The 22,570-nt window shown below is 41.0% G+C and overlaps 2 protein-coding genes across 2 annotated transcripts in view; both read right to left on the bottom strand.

Annotated features, from left to right (window-relative positions):
- LOC134812705 (POU domain, class 2, transcription factor 2-like) overlaps positions 1-22,570 on the bottom strand; it is a 1,142,226-nt gene that overhangs the window by 82,755 nt on the left and 1,036,901 nt on the right. The window lies entirely within an intron of this gene.
- LOC134813631 (uncharacterized) lies at positions 282-20,854 on the bottom strand. The gene is made up of 37 exons (XM_063821509.1): positions 20,747-20,854; positions 16,440-17,512; positions 16,182-16,314; positions 15,763-15,858; positions 14,681-14,869; positions 14,386-14,486; positions 14,138-14,279; positions 13,733-13,902; positions 13,286-13,399; positions 10,390-12,891; positions 9,921-10,196; positions 9,530-9,629; positions 9,233-9,395; positions 8,873-9,036; positions 8,524-8,695; positions 8,219-8,324; positions 7,894-8,005; positions 7,542-7,635; positions 7,138-7,266; positions 6,859-6,976; positions 6,476-6,690; positions 5,956-6,128; positions 5,544-5,693; positions 5,310-5,421; positions 5,056-5,178; positions 4,793-4,889; positions 3,889-4,017; positions 3,576-3,698; positions 3,370-3,463; positions 3,103-3,212; positions 2,641-2,735; positions 2,406-2,498; positions 2,162-2,303; positions 1,945-2,052; positions 1,595-1,686; positions 1,110-1,221; positions 282-797 (listed from the first exon to the last, which is right to left on the bottom strand). Exons 10-37 carry the CDS (start codon positions 12,143-12,145, stop codon positions 703-705), a joined length of 5,253 nt encoding a protein of 1,750 aa, XP_063677579.1. The 5' UTR covers positions 12,146-12,891; positions 13,286-13,399; positions 13,733-13,902; positions 14,138-14,279; positions 14,386-14,486; positions 14,681-14,869; positions 15,763-15,858; positions 16,182-16,314; positions 16,440-17,512; positions 20,747-20,854; the 3' UTR covers positions 282-702.

Raw genomic sequence — 22,570 nt, 5'->3', positions numbered from 1 at the left:
CTAGTTTTAAGTCATAATTCCTGTTCAAAATACACCGGTTTTCGCGCAATCGTGTTGCGTTGGAACGCGCGCACGCCGCGCATTGTTTATTTGTGCAGGCAATTTAAGTAACGCGACGTACTGACCATGTGACCAGTTACTTCTATTCTTCTAGGTGAGATAGTTTTTAATTCAAAGAAATCGCACACTTTGCGATATTTCAAAAAAATCTAATATAGCCCTCAACTATCAGAGTTCTGGCCCGGCAGAAGCAAGAGGTTACATAATGGTTAAAAAACGAGTTTAATAAACGTAAGAGTAAAAGAGTTCAAATTGCAATCGATATAGCAAAGTTATAACAGTTAAATAACATAAAATTCTAAGTCACGGGGTCGCTGTACATATTCTATCCCATAATACTATCAATTCCAATCTTGGACATCAAATTTAAGTTGGTTGGGTCGAAGGAAATGAAAAATAAGTTTTGATAGAACCTATGTGTAAATAAGTTTCTGAAAATTCTATCTGGTATCAAAATGTTAAAATCTTAAAGAAAGCTGGTATAGGATCACGGTTTTGGTTTATCTATCTTGTCATTAATTTGTCATATTATAAGTCCATTTGATTTATGCACGAAATTTAAATCAGAGTCAGTTCGACCTGATAAATTAACCAACATCTTCATTGCAATCCATTAAAAAAATTATAACCCAAATAAAATGATCATTCTAACTGTAACAAATCGGATTTAATGTCTCTCCTCCTTCGACTTTTCAGATCGTCGAACATAGATAACGAGTTTGCCATGAAACTTTTATCTGAAAGACGGGACTCAAATTAGATGGGAAATTATAGATTAAAGAACATATTCATTATTCGATACTTGGTACTTTGCCTCTTTAGTCTTAATACGAAATGAGAAGTTCTCAAATGCCCATAATTTATTAAGGAATAGCTACCAGATAGGGTTTTTGACATTTTGAATGCATATTTTAAGGTATAGTTTAAGTGAATAAAATTGGAACTTTCATACGTTTAATTTTTATACAAATCCAAAATCACTTAAACGGACACAACTACTAACTAACCATGGAAACTTTAGGTAACCATAGTAACGATAAGACACATACCTCTACAAGCGTAAACTTTACAGCAAGGATCCAGTGGGTCCTGAACGATGACCGGATCAGGACAGGCCGGTCTGTTCTGCAGCAAACACCGCGGTCTGCAGCGTAATCCTCCCTGTGAGTGACGGTTTAGTTATTAGTAGTGGGCTAGGTGGGAAGTTTACTTAATGCTATGGATCTATCACTTGAAAAGTTGTTCAGTTATCCAAACGTTGATATGATAACTGTTTAAACAATCAGCAGTCGGCCCAAACGGATCCATGGCACCATTCAGTAAAACTAAATAGAAATAAAGCATCACGTGATACTGTTGCCAGGGCATCACGTGATACTGTTGCCAGGGCATCATGTGATACTGTTGCCGGGGCATCACGTGATACTGTTGCCGGGGCATCACGTGATACTGTTGCCAGGGCATCACGTGATACTGTTGCCAGGGCATCACGTGATACTGTTGCCAGGGCAACTAAATAGTAAATCATTCTCACCATATAACAGAAGCAAGTTAAACTGCAGCCCATATCAAACTCTTCTCCGTGTCTGTAGTATCTGTCAGCGTAGTAACACTGCAGCTTGTTTTCTAGGGCGGTGTAAATTTAGTTAACAACTCTGTACATTCGTTTAAACGTGTATAATTAACTAAGTTAGAGGTACAATCATGCACATTTCGATCGTATTTCTAAAGGTTTGGAGGTACTAACTCCCGAGAAGGAAGAGAGCACTACAGAGATATTACCATTTACCAACCGTCAAATTCTATATTTAAAACACAATTACAAGATCAACAACCAATTGCTGTTCATACAGTTTGCAGTTTACTTATGAAATAACAACTCACGTAAGCAAGAGACGGGGTAGAGAGTCTCTGAGTCGTAGAACACAGCCCCACAAGACTGACACTTGTATTGTACACATGCAGCGTTCGGGGAGGCCGCACATCTCGCTCCTGCGCATCATAGATAATAGTTGTTTTATAAACTGTTTATTAGTAAACTGTAAAAGTGTAAAGGTACTTCACGAACACCAGGTAATCTATAAAGGTAGATTAAACTTACGGTTGCAGTTGTTCCTGGGACAGAACACAGGATCACGATTACTCGGACACTTGATTGTAACTTTAGGTCTTCTCTGTGTTGACTTAGGAGGGAGTATCCGAACACACTTAATATCTGATACCCAGGGCAACGCTCTGGTACCCTGTTAGAAATTAAACAAGTTACAGAATGAATTATAGAATAGATAACACATCAAATAGCATAGAAAAAGTCTCCAGAGAGAGGGGTAGAATTATAAACTAACCTTTATCTCGACCCCTGTCTCATGATCCACACACCAACATTCCTTGGAACGGACGTTACATTGTTGTGGGTAGTATTCTCCATCTGGCTCACACTGCGAAAAAAGGGGTTCAGTTAAATGAGTGGCTCACCATAGCCTGCTACTGTTCGTACGATTACATTGTATTTTCAACTAAAATCTGTAAGCTTTTTCGACGACATTTGATCAGTGATCACACTATAAAATTAAAACTCACCTGAGTGATTGAGTACATTGAGACAGGATAGAAACCTTCTACACTGACAGCTGAAGCAATTTCTGCTTTCTGTTGTCGTACGCACGGTGGGTCGTCTGGTGAATGGGAGTTAACGGTAATTATGTTTCAAGAACCTCCCGCCGCCCTCCAGGTACTTATATTGTCCAATTATAGAGGGTAATTTCAAGTTTAGAAACGGCCGATACAAAGCAATCTTGTTATGGAGATTGTAGAACCTTCGGTGAGCACCTTACAAATAATAAGGTTAAGTTCAAGTTTACGTCACCAACTTCAAGATATTGAAGCTTCCTCCCTGACGTCTGCAAGTTTATGCATAGCTATTATGTGAAAATCACAGCAGCTTCATTATTTCGAAACCCCCTCCCAAGGATGCTGATGTTATAAGAGAACGATCACTAAAAATAAAAAGGTCAGTATTAATTATATTGAATGTGTGCTCACATATGCAAATAACGGAGTCAGGAGGTCCCATAGATCCCTCTATCATAGTCCCGTTGAAGGGGTCAACACACCAACACTCGATATCTCGGTAACACTGCTTTAAATCGTACCTATAAATAAGGTCATTAAAGAAATAGAAACAATAAACTCTTTCTCCTTGTTATAGCATGTATTCTGTCGTATGTGGTAACCTAGTAATTATTTGGTGGTAAGCTGGTAATTACTTGGTGTCAAAGTAAAGATTTGAAATAATCTTAAGAGGCGCACTTGTCTGAATCATCAGGATCGCACTGCACAACATATCTTGATCCCATTCTCTGGTGTATCTTCCTCTTTTCAGGACACCGCATTGCTTCCAACCCTAACATTATGTAATGTAAAAGCTTTATCACAGCCTTTAGTTAACAGTTATTATAAAACACACCAGAAGCTGATTAGAACCTGACTACTGAGGAAAAGGGAAAATAACTAACTAAAGAAGCAGGGAGGAGATGAGACACGTGACAAGGGTCGTCCTCGTTCGTCGAAACAGGAACACTGATCTCCCTCACACACCTCCTGACCGCAAACTAACTGTCCTACTGGTGTCGAACTTCCTGAATAATGGGGGTTCAAGAGGGGTTTAAGAGGGGTTTAAGAGGGGTTCAAGAGGGGTTTAAGAGGGAATAATATGTTCCACCATCTCCTAATACCAAAGGCCGTGTCGTCCAAGTGGGAGGTGGTTAGATGCTGCCGCTAACAATATCACGATAACAATATGATAAGCTGTGTGTCCTAATATCTAACCTGTAATCATTTCTCCAGATTGAGTGTTAACACAGTGACAGGCGTATCTGGAGAGACACTGCATCGCTCTGAAGGTGCCGTCACTCCGACACCTCACATTGTAACACTCTTCCGTACTTTCAAACTCGTCTATATGAGGAGGGTTAAAAGGTTTATTTAAATTATACGGTAATATGGTTTAGTATAGGTAACAAGATTCTGCAATCAGTAGCAGTAATTGTATAGACAATGAACTATGTTGGTGTTATTTGAATGGCAAGATATAATGGTTCCAATAACGGTATTAAGATGGCCCTGTTACAGATGGCTTCAATCGAGTCGAGGAGTCTATTGACTTTAACACCACTGAATACAGTGCCACCACCGAATCCGTCAGTTTCCATCAGTATTGGTACTAATGGATCCAGTTGCATTAGCGGTAGTGGTACAGGTGATTTATGTTGTTATAAGTGTGAAGTAGTAGTAGTTGTAATCTTACTATATATAAAGCGAGACGATATATATATATTTATTTATCCGCACCATTTTACTGACACCACGGCATCAACTTTAACACGGGTTTCCGCAAAAACCGTACAAGATATAAAACTGAAACTTTTTTAACTGATTCAAATGCTTTAATAGCCTTCAAATCAGCATGAAAAAATCGTAAATTGGCCAAGGAATAAGAATTTTAGTACCCAAAATTTGGACCCACAAGTGGTGTCAAAAACGCGAATTAAATAGGTAATAATTATTTTCACCGGGGGACTTTAGGAAGTAGGGTAGGAAACTGATCCGGCCACCAAAGAGCCTTGACACCAGTCTTAAAGGTTTGACGGGTTCCTGCTAGTAGTATTAATAAGTGTGAAGTAGTATAATTAGTAGTATTAGTAGTATTAATTAATAAGTGTGAAGTACTGACACGTGGTGTGATTGAAGACTGGCATGCAGGCTTCATCTCTCCGTATCTCACACTCAGTCCTCGTGTCAAGCAGCTCCTCACAAACTTGATCTGTTGCCTGGGGTTACAGAGTGATTAACAGCGGGATCAATCACTCTTGGATTTACTGTAATGTCTTCTTTAAACTAGAATTAAGATAAATGGTAAGGTAGAAAGACTTAACGAGTACTAATAAGATAAATTTATCAGTTGAAAAGTAATGAGTATTGTAAGAGTCAAGTTACCCCGAGAACAGTGGTGAAGCTGTTTGGTACCACTCGGCCACTGTCCATGAAAACACAGAAACAGACTGGTTTAGTGCACTGTCTTGGCAAGAAGTTCCCGAACGAGTCACAAGTCAGCTGGTCCTGGAGAGAATGAGGTGAATTCAAAGCTTATCTTAACTTTTACATAGTTACTCGGAGCTCTATCATTTTAACTTTTACATAGTCACTCTACATATACGCTAAGTAATGGTCAACTGTAATGACTAACAAACCTGTGCTTGGCAAGACGTCGGAGGGTTGGTGGGTAGGACCTCAATGTTACCGAACTCGTCACACGCAAATTTGCCTCTCTCGCCAAACGAGTCCTCGATAAGTTCACCATCCCTGTACAGTTCAACCGTTGTAAGCGAACATATCTTAGTTATAATTTTAATGAAAATTTAGTATACTAATTCAAAATATTATGAAAATACGACATATTGAAAGAGGACGGTAATTTAACTAACGTGACATTGACACAGAAGCACATTCCATCAGATCTGCACTGGTTAGGAGCGAAGAGACCGTTATCCCAGCACTCTAGCACCAGGGGACAGGAACTTAGTTTAACTATCCTACCCTCTATATACTCGTGGGGACAAACTGCTTCATTGTGTCTGGGACAGGGGTGGTTAGTTAGGAGTTCTATTGTCGGTAGGGGCCGGCCAAGGCAGAGTAGCGAGGTTAAAACAAACGTTGATAAATAAACCATGGTAAACAATAATATCATTGAATTTACTCCTTTCCGGAATATACTTAAAGATTAATTTAAAGTCAGAATTAACCAGCGGAGAAGCCCTTCATTACGAGTCTGGTAACCGAATATGCGGCTGGCAGGCGTTCAAGTGCCTATAAGGTTTCAAAGGTTCTGGCACTTACTTCCTACAAATAGAACGGTCGTCAAATTCCTCCTCGCAGTCAGGAAATGCGCCAGGAACCTCTGTACCATAGATTGGGGTTCCAGAATCAGCATAGACACAGTAGCATACCCCATTGGAACAATCAGGAGTCGGGTACCAGCCTTCTGGGGTGCACTGTTCAATTCCTTCAACCTGGAGAATGGGGAATATTACATTTTGCGGCGGTTTTAACTCTAAGAAGCATGTTATCCAGTTATCTTAGCGGAGAAGTAGTCAGCCAGTCTAACGGAGAACAGTCCGCCGCACAACTTGACTAATATCAGTCTGAAATTCTGTAATGAATGCAAAAGAAAAGAGCTATTCGTTTAACTTATTTTTTGCAGAAGCTTCACGGACGTGAGTCATACAGCTGCTGACCCAGATAGACCAGCTGTATGTGATGGGCGCGCTAAACTCAATTCCCTCAATTTCTCGATATAATGAGTTCCGGGAATCTGGATGACCCTGATAATGTTGTTAGAAAACCCTGGTATATCTACCTCGCACTTGGTCTTATCTCTAAGAATGATAAGAATCTTCTCCCCCTTCTCGTTGCAAGTGAAGGTACCGCTAGGCCCGCTAGTCTCCCTGCGTACTTCTCCGGTTCTGGGGTCTGTGCACATGCAGGTACCACCAACACATTCCATTTTAGGGAAATTACCGTCACGGTCACATTCTTTGTCAAACTCGCACCCAGGTAGTGTGCCGAATGTTCCTGAAATATAAATTAATCTTTTATAATTCCATAGACTAACAGAGGTCTTCCAGACTCCAGTTCCAAGCAAATAAAATACTTGATCAACATAATATAATAAATCGGTGAAAATAAAAGTCACAATTAATCTGAAATATATAGGCAACGCTGATTGTCTGCAAAGTGAACCTGTGTAGTCGAAGTAAAACATGCGACAAGTTTCTTCTCTAGCTCGTCTACAGTGACCTCTAGTATCGTACTGCCTCGTACAGTTTGCGATTCCTCGAGTCATTGACCCCCATATTAGCTGAGGGACAAGACTACATAATTTCGGATTCACGGGCGCATTACCAGGGCAAAATACGAGGTACATCAATTGTTTAACTCAAGGGCAGGCCATATCGTCATTAAAAATAAGATGTAAATTTAAGAAAAGATAAAATGTTGGTTTAATAAATGGTAGCTCACCTTGCCAGTGTCGATGAAGACGCAGTAACAGAACCTGTCAGTACACTGGGTCTCCTTGTAGTAACTCCCGTCACACCTCAGCTGGTACTGGTCAGTGCAACGGCCTGACCGAGGCGGCGCACACTCAACCTAAGGTAACATCATCTTTATATTATGTTATAGACTTTATAGACTTATAGACTTTATAGACTTTATGTTATAGACTTTATAGACTTGACGAAATTGGACCTTTCGTAACATCATCTTTATATTATGTTATAGACTTTATAGACTTGACGAAATTGGACTTTTCGTAAAATCGGACCTTTCGCTGTCACAGAATTCAGTCACAGAATGGAATTGAAATATTGCGATATTTAGTACGGGATAATTAGTACGAGCTTTCTTCTAAAAGTTGGACTGACCTGGTAGCTGACCCCGGTGGTACCAGGAAGTCTAGTTCCGGTGTCCTGATCTACACACCAACATATCTCACCTTCACACTGTCTTGACACGTACCTATAGGGACCGGGGCAGTCATTACTAACTGCTTTCTTTTTCAGGGTATTACAATTTGAATTTGTTTAGGTGTATGCAATTCTCTTTAGTATATCTAAAATAAAAGATAAAAGTGCTCAATAGAAAAACCCGAGAATATCTTGTAAATCATTGCAGGCATTCCAGACATGGTTGCGAGGTGGCTCAGCTTAAACATAAATAAAACTGTATGTAAACTTGGAAACAGTTACGATTTAGCTAATAATGACAAACAGTTACCTTTCGTCGGATGCACATTTTGGTCTGAAGCAGTCCGGTGGATACTCGTACTCCCCGATTGCACTGTTGAACGTTCTCGTACAACTCTCATGGTAATCCACCATACAGTTTCCTGAAACAGAACAATAAGCGGAAATGTTCAAAACAACTACATGGTTAAAAACAAAGAGTTAATATAAATCTTAAGTTAGTAAGCTGCTCTTTTGTTTGGTGCCCAGTTTCTGATTGTCGCCCAGTTTAAAACTTCGGATGCATGAATTAAATGACCAGTTAACTGCAACCGATAAAGAATCAAAGTAACTAGATACAATTCGGAGAGTATTACCTCTGTTGTCTCTAACTCGAGTACATTCGTTAGTCCCCGCCTCCGAGAAGGGCATGTACCTCCCTGAGTCCATATACACACAAATAGGTACACCATCTTGGGCCACCTGTTATAAAACTCATGGTCGAATAATGAATATGAAAATAATGTAAATAACAATTACTAATAGTGGGAATTTTCTATTTTGACCAGCATGATCTCATGTGACCAGCATGACCAGCGTGACCAGCATAACCTCACATGACCTCGGTATAAAACGTGACCAGCATGACCTCACGTGATCAGTATAATAAAACGTGACCAACCTGGAACTGGAAGTACTCCCCAGTGTAGTCACATTCCTTGACAGTTTGTTCCAGACAGCTGGTGGTTTGCACGCATGGAGAGATGGTGTAGGTGTTGTTAGAGTGACACTCTAGTGAGCAGTTAGAACTCACTGAACCCTGGGCTACGTCTCCGTTATATCGGTCAATACACCTGCACATTTGGAATCAGTCGGGGGCCGGGGGAGGGGGGGGGGTTAACTATAGAAATTTATTGATTAACTATAGCTAGGGGGCCGTCAAATTCGTATCTAGGGTTATAATAAAGAATTATCTGTCGCGGTTTGCTTGAATGAACTAGAGACAAGAATACACAGTAAATATTAAGTACCAGCAAAGGTGTGGCCCGAGACACTGTTTAGCAACGAAGAGCTTGTCCACAGGATCGCACGGATACTCGTTACACTCCTCAGACATGATCCATCTGCTGTTCTGCCTGTCAAAGTCTAGTCCACACACGTTATGTCTCCTCCGCTCGCATCCCGAGTACACTATCTGGGGGGCACTTCTTTGAAATTTACAACGTCAAAAGTAATACTTTTAAAGTATTTAAATTTGTTTTTTCGTCATGTCTATTTATCAATTCATTTTTCATAAAGTAGTGTTGATAGTTTGAACTGAAATTGCATGTAATGAATGCATTTACTCAGTAACTTCATAATGAAAATTTAAGTTTAAAAACGTAAGTAACCTTTTCTCCCTGTTCTGTACAGTGGAAGGAGTCCTTTTCTCCTCTGGTGTCTTCAATCTCATGTCCCTTTCCCACATCCATACACCAACATATGTTACCCTCGCAGTACATGGGGTAGAAGGATCCGTCATCCCTACATTCCAGCAACTCACATCCCTCGTCCCTGCCGGGTCACAAGGTTAAGTTGTTTAACAAACACTCAACACATAGCACATAAAACATCGTGGTGGAGATCATCCAACTTAGTTCGTAGAAAAGGGGATATTCGAAATAAAATAGGATGTGATTATGAAATACCTGGTGATATCTGTAGTTCCAGGTCGGATCTGTTTAGGACAGGATTTATAGGAGGCTATCTGACAGAGTGTTCTGTCCTCTCGGAGTACGGGACAGTTTTCTGTGGGGATAATGTTTGGGTAAGGGAGCCAATAGAGATCCGACTAATTATAGAACGGTTACAGATAGCTTTATTAGTAGTAGTATCTACTAGTATAGCCTTATTAACCCCACGAATAAAGAAAACAACACTGCCCTAATTAATATAATTGGCTGTAGAATTACCACTGAGTGGAATCAATGAATCTCTCATATTTATATTGTGGCAATATTGTGAGATTTGTGGTAATATTGTGAGATTTGTGGCAATATTGTGGGATTTGTGGCAATATTGTGATCTAACTTCACTAACCAGGGAAGAATATACTCTCAGTGTTCTCCCTAACATTTCCAGTATCAAAGTACACACAGAAACAGAACTTAGTGTTGCACTGAGCCGGCTCGAAGTTCCCCTCAGTGTCGCACTCCAACAAGCCCTGAGCCTTGCACAGGGTGATAAGACGAGGAGCTCCACTCTCGTCACACCAATGGGATCCGGAACGGAACTTGTTGTCGTTGGTTGGTTCCCCGGTGAAGGGGTCAGTACATTGGCATTCTGTTCCTCTACACTGTTCTCTTTCATAGTTACCTGACAGGTTCCTACTTTATCAAACTGTTAACGTCTACCATAACTAAACTTCAAACTGTTAAAGTGTTTACTGTTTATAACGTGTACCTTAATTAAGATCGAATTTTAATTAAAATAGGAAAAGCTGAACTGTCATAATTATTTATCATACATAGTATGTAGATTGAAGTGAATCAATAGTAAGACAACTCACCGTGGAAATCGCAGTCAGGAAGGAAACAATCGCTCAGATTACCACACCCTGCATCCCTCTCCTTCTGACAGTCGGTCCTGTTGTCCACCTGAGCATCACACCACTCCACTGCCTCTCTAATGTAACCACTGTCCACAAACACACACACGCACTCTCCTGATGGGTCGCACTGGGTAGCGTGGAAATTACCTCGACTGTCACAAGAGTAGAGGGATTGTCGTCGGCATGGAGTCAATCTCAGTCTCTCACCCTCCCTACTGCAAACGAACGTGTCTCTGGGTCCTCTAGTGTCCTCTATCAAAGTCCCTGTTTTAATATCCACACAATAGCAAGCATTTCCAACACAGAGCATGGTAGGAAATTCTCCGTCCTCCGTGCAGGATAAAGCTGAACAGTCTCCTGGTCTTGCTAAGTGATCTGACCTGAGTTTGGCAGGACACTCTTCGTCTAGAACAAGCTGGCAGTCTGTTCTTTCATCCACAACCACATCACACCTATACACTGTCACATCAGAGTTGTGAACTAAAATTCCTGAATCGGAATATACACAGTAACAAGGACCTTGGTCGGAGAAACATTGTTTGGACTGAAAGTCACCCTCCTCAGTGCAGATCAGAAGATCCTGCTGCTGACAAAGTGTGAGGATTGTCATCACACCTTCCTCGTCACACACAAAGGTGTGATCAGGTGCTGAGTCAGAGGTGACCGACCCTGAGGCAGGGTCAACACAGAAACAGCTGTCATCATCAGAGCATTGCTTTATCGAGTATCTTCCACTTGAGGCATCGCATGTCAGAGCAGTACAATCTTCTGGTCTGGAATAGACGTTCATTTCCGTAAGTTCAGTTGGACAAATATCGTCCCGGGCATTTTGGCAAGGTGTTCTTTGATCGGTCAATATGGAGCACTCAATATCAGCTGTAATAGACTTAGTGTCCTCAATTACCTCGCCGGAATCTGAAAACACACAGAAATAGACATCCTTAACAAACTGCTCTGGAGTGAACTGCCCATCTGTTGAACATTCTAGAACCCCTTGCTTCCTACAGAGAGTCAGAACAACAAGCTCTCCAGAGTCAAGACAATAGAACTCTGTTTCTGGGCTCTCAGGTCGTCCTCCAAGAACCCCACTATCCACCTCAACACAGTAACAGACGCCCTTGTGACACTGCTTTGCCAGGAAGAGACCAGTGTCAGGGTCGCATTGCACTGTTTCACATCCCGTATCTGGAACATAAGATACTCCCTGATAAATATACGGGCACCTGTCATCACTCACTTTTTGGCATTCAGTCCTCAGGTCGTAGGATGGTGCACATACACTGTCATGGTAATTAGGTGCTCCAGTATCAATGTGCAAACATTCAAACCTTCCTTCTACTTCTTGAACTGGGAGGAAATATCCAGAGTCATCACAAGAGTAGAAGGTTTGTTCCTGACAAAGTGTTCTGTCCGTTATTTGTCCATCTGGCGAGCAGTAGAAGTCGTTTCCTTGGCTCAGGGTGTCTATAATCGCATTTCCAGTATTGATATCCACGCAGTAACAGATGTCACCAGTACAGTGGTGAGGTTTAAAGAACCCTCCTGCCACACACCGGCCCTCAGAAAGGTTATCTTCGCAATTAAACTGTCCGTACTTCCCTTCACTGTCACACTGGATAGGACAGTCCTCGTTGTCATCGCATTGGTATTCTCTTCTTCGCTCACAGTGCGTTCTAGAATCTTCCAGACATTCTCCATCTACCTCTCCGTACATACAGAAACAAGTTCCATCATTGTAGCACTGAGATGGAGAGAAGTTCCACTGCCGTCACATTCCAGCTCATCCTGGTTAAAACACTCCGGGTACTCTGTCAACTCCCCGTCAGGAGCACATATCACGTCTGATACCACATGTGAAGCAGGCGAGGTGAGTTGTCCAGAACTCTGGTCGACACAGATACACACATCACCTCTGAGACATTGGAGAGCCAGGTAGTTACCCTCCTCATCACATGTTAGCACGGAACAGTCCTCATCACCTTCACAGGTACGGTCTCTTTCCTTCTGACACGGACCTCGAGTATCATTCCTCTCTGCACACTCAACAGTATTCATCACCTCAAACTGTCCTGACACACCCTCTCCGGAGTCAGAGTAGACACAGAAACACTTCACTTCATCGCACTGCATGCTAGCATACAGTCCCTCATCAGTGCAGATCAGAGCGTCTTGTCGGAGACAAGGAGGCAGGTAGACCCTCTCCGATACCTCGTTACAGTAATGTGTACCCTGCTGGAACTCAGTCTCCAGGACCCTCTCCCCTGACTCTCTATCAACACACCAGCATGTCTCCTGGCTGCAGTACTGAGTTAGGAAGCTCCCATCTTCATTGCACCGTGTAGTCTGACACTCTCCAACAAGCTCACCTCCCTGGAACGTCTTAACACATGTCCTGTCGTGCTGGACTTGACACTTAGTTCTAGTGTCGATCAGAGCGGGACACACAGGCACACCTACCACCTGAAACACGGTGTTTTTATTGATCTTTTTAGCTAAACTGATTTTTATTCCTTCTTATTAATTAAAAACTGGAACGATTAATTTATCACAATATGCAACGCGGTCGATTTAATTTTGTATATGGACTACAATATTGTAATTTTAAATTAAGCCAGATAAATATACATACGTTGCGATGGATCGCTGCACCAGGATAATTTCATGAGACTAAAGAAGATGAGGAAAATTGCCAGAAAACATTAACTTGTAAAAGTGGCGGTATTATTCAAAAGTAACTTTTAATCCAAATTTTCTATTGAGTTAAAATAACAATTTAACGTTATTTTCAAGATTTATTAATCAGCTTTAATTTATTATATTACTGTACGCTGTTTCATCTAATAAGTCCCCATACCTGTTCAGATCCAACGAGGACCTCCCCACTGTCCAGATAGACACAGTAACAGTACTCAGACGTGCACTGCTCCCTAACAAACCACTCTCCTTCTCCGTCACATTCTTTCTCCGTCTGAGGAAGGAGTCATTAGAGCTATCCTCTATACAAAAGTACCGATACCAAGCTTCAATAACATAAATCCAACTATAAAGTACCAATACCAAGCTTCAATAACATAAACATAAATCAACTATTTAGATTCAATGCAATTTCTGTTCAAGTAAATTTCAATCCCTTTTCCATGAGAAAAACTGTGAAAAAAGAAATAAGTGTCGTTTTATTGCGGAGCTATGTTGAACACAGTTTCAACATGTTTAACACAGTTTCAACATGTTCAACACAGTTTCAACATGTTTAACACAGTTTCAACATGTTTAACACAGTTTCAACATGTTTAACACATACCTGTTCCCCACAAAGCCCCCCATTACCCTCCTCGATGTTGAAGGTGTTGCCGGCGTAGTCGCAGTCAAATGTTCCGACCTCATCACTCCTGGTACCCGGGTACTCCTCACCAGTGTTTACATTTACACAGTGACATTCAGCGTTACTGCATTGCAGAGGACTGAATAATCCTAGATAACATTGTTCATTATTAACCAAGTATATAACCACATTCATATTATAACAAAGTAAAGTATATAACTATAATGAAGCTGTAAATAGCCGGTTGTGGATGGCGAAACTTTTACCCAAAGTTTCAGGTGGCATTCTGCGAGAAACTATTTATTTTTGCGTGAAGTTGCTGTTCTCTGTTACAACCGAAAATGATTGAAAATCCAGCTAAAGACTAATTTAGCGTTCACTAACCAGTGCCAATGCAGTGGAGAGCGGGACAGTCTGGAGGTACCACCCTGATACCGTCCAGAGACTGAGGCTCACAGAACTTAGATCTCTCTTTCTCACAGGTCGACCTCTTGTCCTCGATTAGGTTCCCTTCCTCGTCACATCTCTAAAGGCGTGCAAATTGTGAGACGACTAAATAAGAAATATTAATTTTATGATGGTTTAGAAATGAATGATTTTCAACTCCCCAATAACTGAGTTTGTCTACTAACCTTTACACCGTGAGTGTGTACTGTGTTTGGTATACTAGCGCTAGTTTCTCTATCCACACAACCACACACATCACCTAGGCACCGTTGAGTATGATAACTTCCTGAAATTCAGTTGTTCAAAATCTGAGATTAATATTCATAATGGGCTAGTCTGAGTGCTATAGTTTAAGTGCAACAATTCCGGAAAAACGGACCTTATTCTTAGAATGATCGATTATTAGTTAAACATCTAGATAGCGATTGAAAAAAAACTCCGAATAAACTATTTTAAGAGATATCTTCTTCTTGAACTGACCGTCAGGATAACAGAGCGGCAGCGGGCAGGCGAGGGGTCTGAGATACGCATCAAACTGAGGGTAGTACGTACTGGGACACAGCATCAGCTCCTGCAGCTGGCACACCGTCAGGTTGCTGTACAGCACTTGCCCGTTACTCCCGCACGAGAAGTCAGAGCGACCAAAGTCTGCGTAGTCAATTGCGTCTCCTAAAATTAGGGTCAACAGAAGGGGTGTAACGATAAAAATATTCATCACAAACTGCTGCAACAACCAAACAAAGTATTTTCATTTCAAAAAACCGCCACATCATACAATGCTATAAATATTATTCCGTTGTATATTTTAGTTTATGATCGTATTAAAGGCTGGGTTATGATTTTGCAGTTGTAAGTGTTCTCATCACGTCCTAGCTAGTGCGCGGAGGGTCCGGACTCTAGTACGGACATTTTAAATTTAAAGTATTGAAATTCCACGATAGTTCAAACAGCACGTATAGTACTATTTAATGTAATAATAATATACAGTAGTATATAATATTTTAGTATTTATGTTTTTATGTAGAAGCTGGCGATGAGTCAGGGCAACATTTCTGCAAGCCTGCTGACTGCACATAACAAGACTGCACATAACACTTGTCAGCTTATGTAAACTTTTGTAAACTTGACGTCAATTAAGTTGAAAATTTTGGAAAATTTGAGAAAAGATTATACTCAAATAGGCGAGTTTTTCCTTTTAGTTCCGAGTAAGTCATCAACAAGTAAGACGGATAGAAACAGAAATAGAAAAAAAAACTATTTGTTAGATTTTTTGGTGAGGTATTTAAAATTTGGAGGCAATTGATTTAAAACTTTTTTGAACAGGTATGTATACATGCGAAAACTATAGTTATGCATGTATATAAAGAATGTCCAGGCTAAGGAATCCTCGACTGGATAGGGCAGAAGACGTCAATCGATTTCAGCTTAACTGCAAAATCAGTTCCACACAATTGCTGTGGACTCTTCGCTGGCCCTCATATTGAAAAGTCAAAAAAAAGAAGAAAAAAAGAACCATTCCTCTTCTCACAAGAGATTCTCTTACTCAAGTGAGAGGCGTGTACCTGTTTCAGGATCAGCACAGTAGCACTCATCTCCGTCACACTGTTTAGCGCTGTACTTCTCTCCCTCGCACCACAAGATGTGACATCCTTCTGTCGCTGAGAGAAGACACAGTTCAGAGATTTTCTATATTCATTTCATTGGTTGATTCTTTCTCTTTTTTATTAGTGAGAAAATTGGAGATTTGATTTGAAAGCGTCCATCGTCAACTTTTTATGCAACTAAGCTGTTTAAAAAACTTATGAGCGATCAGCGATCACATGATATCATTGTGGATATGATCTCATGATAATATCCAAGTGTAAACAAACAGCTGTCATTACTTTATTAGTAACATGGTCATACCAGCTGTACTTTAATCAAAGTAGCTGTATTTATTTGCTTTAATTCTTGGTTAAGTTAGTTAAGTTTCTTGACATACCAGGTGAGTCGTGGTAGACAGCATCACACCTCCTGTCCTCCTGCTTCTGACACACTGTTCTGTTATCCTCCATAATCCTACCAAACTCAGAGCACTTGAACCCTCCTGCTCGACCATGACTGTACGGGATTTCCTGCAAACATTCCGGTGTGGTGTTAAATTGCTTGGTGAAATTGAGTGAGCTGGTCTATCACAATATATGATCGAAAAGAAAGTTAATTAATTGAAAAGAAAGTCAAAGCTAGCTATTTAAATTACCAGGCCAGTAATAATGTTGACACAATAGCAAGTATCATTATCACACTGAAGAGGAAGGAAGTTGCCCGTTTCCCGATCACACGTCTCAGGACAAGAGGAGAGAAGTAGCGGGGTTGTGTCGTCAGAACAAGCCTGGAACTGCTCCCTCAAACACGCTGTCTCCGGCATGTCCGGACAGGACAGCAGGAAGCGGCGAGAGTAGGAGAGCGAGAGAGGGATGCCCGTGTCAGAGGTAACACAGAAGCACTGGTTACCATCATCATCTAAACACTGAACAGAGTGGTAGAGGTAATCCTCACAGGTTAGACCACTGCTAGCATCCTCTTTAACCACCCTGACTATCTCATCCGTTACACACCCTGGTATTTTAACGGACTGGAACAGAACCTGACCGAGTCCAGCTCCGGAACAGGGCAGGGTGTGTCGAGCTCCTCTCCCACCTGATAGTTCCTCGCCAGATTGGGGGTCAACACACCACCACGACCCAATATCCGATCTGAACTGCTGAGGGAAATAACCACCGTCAGCTGAACAGAGTGGCAGCTTCATTGAGATCTCGTGGTCTGTTAAATTCAGACTGACCAGTTCTTGCTGTGACAAACAGGAAGACGGGGACTGTTCAACAAGAGGTTCTATTTGAATGTCCTCGCCAAAGTAGCTGGAGTAGAGAGTAGTTGTTGTGTCAGACAGACAGCTAGTGTCCTCCAGTGGTACACCTGAGACAGTGTCCACACAGATGCACTCCCCGTTCCTGCACTGTTTACTACGGTATCTGCCCCAAATGTCGCACTGTGGATAAACAGATCCAAGAAGAGGCAGTCCCCAAATATCAGCAGCTACCACTCCCCCGTCTCTCTCCAAAACACAAGCATCTGCCCGCTCAGGACATGTTATATCCTGGTTACCTCTGGTGCCGGGTATTTCATCTCCAGCACTGCTAACACACCAGCAGGAGGTTGCTCTGCAGACTTTGGGGGCTGGCACTCCCAGAACATCGCACTCTATGGTGACTCCTTCGTTGTGGAGTCTATCACACCGGGTTGTCGGGACACCTTCAGTCGTACATTGCAGACCTGGGGATATAGTAGGATAACTTGTTTTATACTCGTGTAGTCAATTAGTCAGAATTGGCTAAACTGAATGCAATATTTGACACAATATAGATTCAACTATTAAATACCTTATCGGACCTTATTTAGACGGACATTAAATGAACGGACATAATTATGAACGGACATTAATATGAACGCTAGAAGGCACTCAAAACCATCAAAAATCCGATTTTTTTTCATTTTTTAAAACTTTTTTTTATTCCAGAAAATGATTTTTAAATCCATTTTTTATACAGTAAGTAAGAAAAGCAGTCGTTAAGCAGTAAAAATGTTAAAAGATGTGTACATGATCAGTGTTTAATATCGCATATTATCATCTTCATCATAAATGGGTTTTCGTGCATGAAATAGTTCAACGTTAAAAAATTTACCTTTAAAATTAACCAACGTTGGCCTATAAAACGTTTAAGAACTTTTCATTCACAATCTAAAATTAAATACAACGTTAAAACGCTGTTCAATTTTAAACGTTGCTCATGCCTCATATCAATTGGTTCATCTTTTTGGGCGTTCGTGTAATGTTTTTTTATCCCAGTTTCAACGTCTTTTCAGTTTCAACGAGTTAGCTAGAAACTTGATCTCTATTTCCAGACTTTCATAATGATCATTAGGCTCACAACAGCTGGAATAAAATAGGTTAACCTTCTTTCTGGCTCACTTGTGGGCTGCTTCAGAAGGCTATACTATATATAACTGTCTAATTGAATAATTGGAAGAGAACTCCATCAGGCCTAGCTGAACCAAGCGGGGAGTTGATACACCTTTCACAAGCAAGAGCCACTTTGGTCTACTTGCTGTGAGGTGTCTCAGCTACGCCTACATGGGTTGGGGGTCCCCCCTTTTCTTTTCTTTTTGGCTTTGCTTGGGAGTAACTCTTAGAGGGGATATCTTCGATAAGATTTGCAAGGGTTTTGCTTGACCGTCCTTTTTCCAATTCCCGCTCTCAATTCTCATTAGCGATTCATCAAGAGCGCTTTTTCCATGGGATTTATTTTCGTTGACTTACATATTGCGTAGTCTGAACTCTGATATCATTGTGGTAATTTAATTTCCCGAAGCTGCAAGATTTTGCAGTTTTTAATTCCCGGGTGCAGATAATTATACAGACATAAAATAGAATTAAAGTCGATGTACCAAGCGCTTAAGGGCCGTTGCAATCAATAAATCAATTTTATATTCGAGAAACTCTTTAGTCTTGTCTAATAGTAATAGACAATGTCCTTGGCAACACGATTTACCGTAATATATGTAGAGGCTGGAACAAGTTTGTAATATTTGCGGGGACTAGCTCATGAACTATGTTGTTGAGTGCAATAATTTCGTTGACTTTTTCCGCAAAGTGCCCCTTGGAAACATCATATACTAGTAGAGTTTTCTGTGCCTCCGGCAGACCAAGGAGAACCTTTCCGTCGTTAACTTACGGCACAATAAAGTTCTCATAGTTGTCATATTCTGGACAAAAAGTTCGAATTTTTGAAAAAAATTCAACGGACTTTAACTTGGACGGACCTTAAATGAACGGACTTTATTTGAACGGACATTGAGATGAACGTTAAGGCCTCCAGCGCCCAATTAATGTCCGTCCAAATAAGGTCCGATAAAGTAATATTTTTGAGCGGAAACCCTTGAATGGCCAATCACTTTGTGCACACTTACTATCATTGGGATTTCTGATTTTTTTAAATTTTTATCTAGACACTTATTTTACTTCGGAGTATTCCAACAGCCATATTGTTACACAAGTGCAACCAGCCAATTACAGGAAGCCGAAGGATTTGTTTTTAGCCAGTGACGGTTAAGGTAGTGTGTACCATACTTTCTTCGCCCGAGACTTTGCTGCAATGTGCAGCTCCTCATTTAACCCTCACACCCGATTTCTCGAGTATTCGGCTGAGTAGACCGGGGGGCTGCATAGACCACTCACGATCCTTAGCTGAACGTCAACGACGCTCACCCCACGACCAGGCAGACAGTGGGATTTGAACCCGCAACCTCACGATTGCAAAGCTGGCTAACCAACTGCGCTACCTGGCCGTTAAAAAATATAAAAGCAAACTTTTAGAGAAACTCTACTGACCTATTACCGCACATTACCGCACTGTTAGGAGGGGGGACACTATTTCCGCACATTAACGCACTGTTAGGGGGGCACTATTTCCGCACATTAGCGATTCATCAAGAGCGATTCATCAAGAGCACTTTTTCCATGGGATTTATTTTCGTTGACTTACATATTGCGTAGTCTGAACTCTGATATCATTGTGGTAATTTAATTTCCCGGAGCTGCAAGATTTTGCAGTTTTCAATTCCCGGGTGCAGATAATTATACAGACATAAAATAGAATTAAAGTCGATGTACCAAGCGCTTAAGGGCCGTTGCAATCAATAAATCAATTTTATATTCGAGAAACTCTTTAGTCTTGTCTAATAGTAATAGACAATGTCCTTGGCAACACGATTTACCGTAATATATGTAGAGGCTGGAACAAGTTTGTAATATTTGCGGGGACTAGCTCATGAACTATGTTGTTGAGTGCCATAATTTCGTTGACTTTTTCCGCAAAGTGCCCCTTGGAAACATCATATACTAGTAGAGTTTTCTGTGCCTCCGGCAGACCAAGGAGAACCTTTCCGTCGTTAACTTACGGCACAATAAAGTTCTCATAGTTGTCATATTCTGGACAAAAAGTTCGAATTTTTGAAAAAAATTCAACGGACTTTAACTTGGACGGACCTTAAATGAACGGACTTTATTTGAACGGACATTGAGATGAACGTTAAGGCCTCCAGCGTTCAATTAATGTCCGTCCAAATAAGGTCCGATAAGGTAATATTTTTGAGCGGAAACCCTTGAATGGCCAATCACTTTGTGCACACTTACTATCATTGGGATTTCTGATATAAAAGCAAACTTTTAGAGAAACTCTACTGACCTATTACCGCACATTACCGCACTGTTAGGAGGGGGGGCACTATTTCCGCACATTAACGCACTGTTAGGGGGGGCACTATTTCCGCACATTACCGTACTGTTAGGGGGCATTATTACCGCACATTACCGCACTGTTAGGGGGTACTATTACCGCATATTACCGCACTGTTAGGGGGCACTATTACCGCATATTACCGCACTGTTAGGGGGCACTATTACCGCACATTACCGCACTGTTAGGGGGGCACTATCAATTTACTGACCTGCTTGTCTGTGCCGGACAGTCCATGGGATGAGGCCCCCACTCTGGTCAGAGCACCAACACCTGTTCTGATTACACTGTATGGACAGGTAGTAACCCTTCTCTGTACAGCTGGAGGAGAGACAGCTGTCACCCGGTGATAGCACCTTCAGTATTGGGTCAACCTGAGGTGGAGTATAGTTTAAATGTGGTGTTTTACTGTTACATTTATTTGTCATGGCAATTGATTCACAGATTAAGCTACCTTATCGGACCTTATTTGGACGGACATTAAATGAACGGACATAATTATGAACGGACATTAATATCACATATCATCTTCATCAAATGGGTTTTCGTGCATGAAATAGTTCAACTTCAACGTTAAAAAATTGACCTTTAAAATTAACCAACGTTGGCCTATAAAACGTTTAAGAACTTTTCATTCACAATCTAAAATTAAATACAACGTTAAAACGCTGTTCAATTTTAAACGTTGCTCATATCAATTGGTTCATCTTTTTGGGCGTTCGTGTAGTGTATTGTATCCCAGTTTCAACGTCTTTTCAGTTTCAACGAGTAAGCTAGAAACTTGATCTCTATTTCCAGACTTTCATAATGATCATTAGGCTCACAACAGCTGGAATAAAATAAGTTAACCTTCTTTCTGGCTCACTTGTGGGCTGCTTCATAAGGCTATATACTATATATAACTGTCTAATTGAATAATTGGAAGAGAACTCCATCAGGCCTAGCTGAACCAAGCGGGGAGTTGATACACCTTTCACAAGCTGCAAGAGCCACTTTGGTCTACTTGCTGTGAGGTGTCTCAGCTACGCCTAAATGGGTTGGGGGTCCCCCCTTTTCTTTTCTTTTTGGCTTTGCTGTTTGGTCCGCACTGATCACCATTATTTAGGACTCGACATGATTTAGTGTTTTACAGTGTGGGAGCTTGGGAGTAACTCTTAGAGGGAATATCTTCGATAAGATTTGCAAGGGTTTTGCTTGACCGTCCTTTTTCCAGTTCCCGCTCTCATTAGCGATTCATCAAGAGCGCTTTTTCTATGGGATTTATTTTCGTTGACTCACATATTGCGTAGTCTGAACTCTGATATCATTGTGGTAATTTAATTTCCCGAAGCTGCAAGATTTTGCAGTTTTAAATTCCCGGGTGCAGATAATTATATAGACTTAAAATAGAATTAAAGTCGATGTACCAAGCGCTTAAGGGCCGTTGCAATCTATAAATCAATTTTATATTCGAGAAACTCATTAGTCTCGTCTAATAGTAATAGACAATGTCCTTGGCAACACGATTTACCGTAATATATGTAGAGGCTGGAACAAGTTTGTAATATTTGCGGGGACTAGCTCATGAACTATGTTGTTGAGTGCCATAATTTCGTTGACTTTTTCCGCAAAGTGCCCCTTGGAAACATCATATACTAGTAGAGTTTTCTGTGCCTCCGGCAGACCAAGGAGAACCTTTCCGTCGTTAACTTACGGCACAATAAAGTTCTCATAGTTGTCATATTCTGGACAAGAAGTTCGAATTTTTGAAAAAAATGCAACGGACTTTAACTTGGACGGACCTTAAATGAACGGACTTTATTTGAACGGACATTGAGATGAACGTTAAGGCCTCTAGCGTTCAATTAATGTCCGTCCAAATAAGGTCCGATAAGGTAATTAAGCTTGACTTAGTTCTAAAGCTTTCTTGTAACACTCCCCCCCTACAGATATACACCAATGCTAGTAGTCCTTGGGCCCCAAACATTTTACCGCTATTTTAATTTTTCGGAATTGATGAAACGTTCGCGGCAAAATTCGGTAAAATTTTTGCCAA

Source organism: Bolinopsis microptera, chromosome 3 (assembly GCF_026151205.1).
Source record: "Bolinopsis microptera isolate Bmic1 chromosome 3, MBARI_Bmic_1.0, whole genome shotgun sequence".
Lineage (NCBI taxonomy): Eukaryota > Metazoa > Ctenophora > Tentaculata > Lobata > Bolinopsidae > Bolinopsis > Bolinopsis microptera.
Note: the sequence above shows the minus strand (reverse complement) of the source record. Positions and strands in the feature narration are given on the sequence as shown.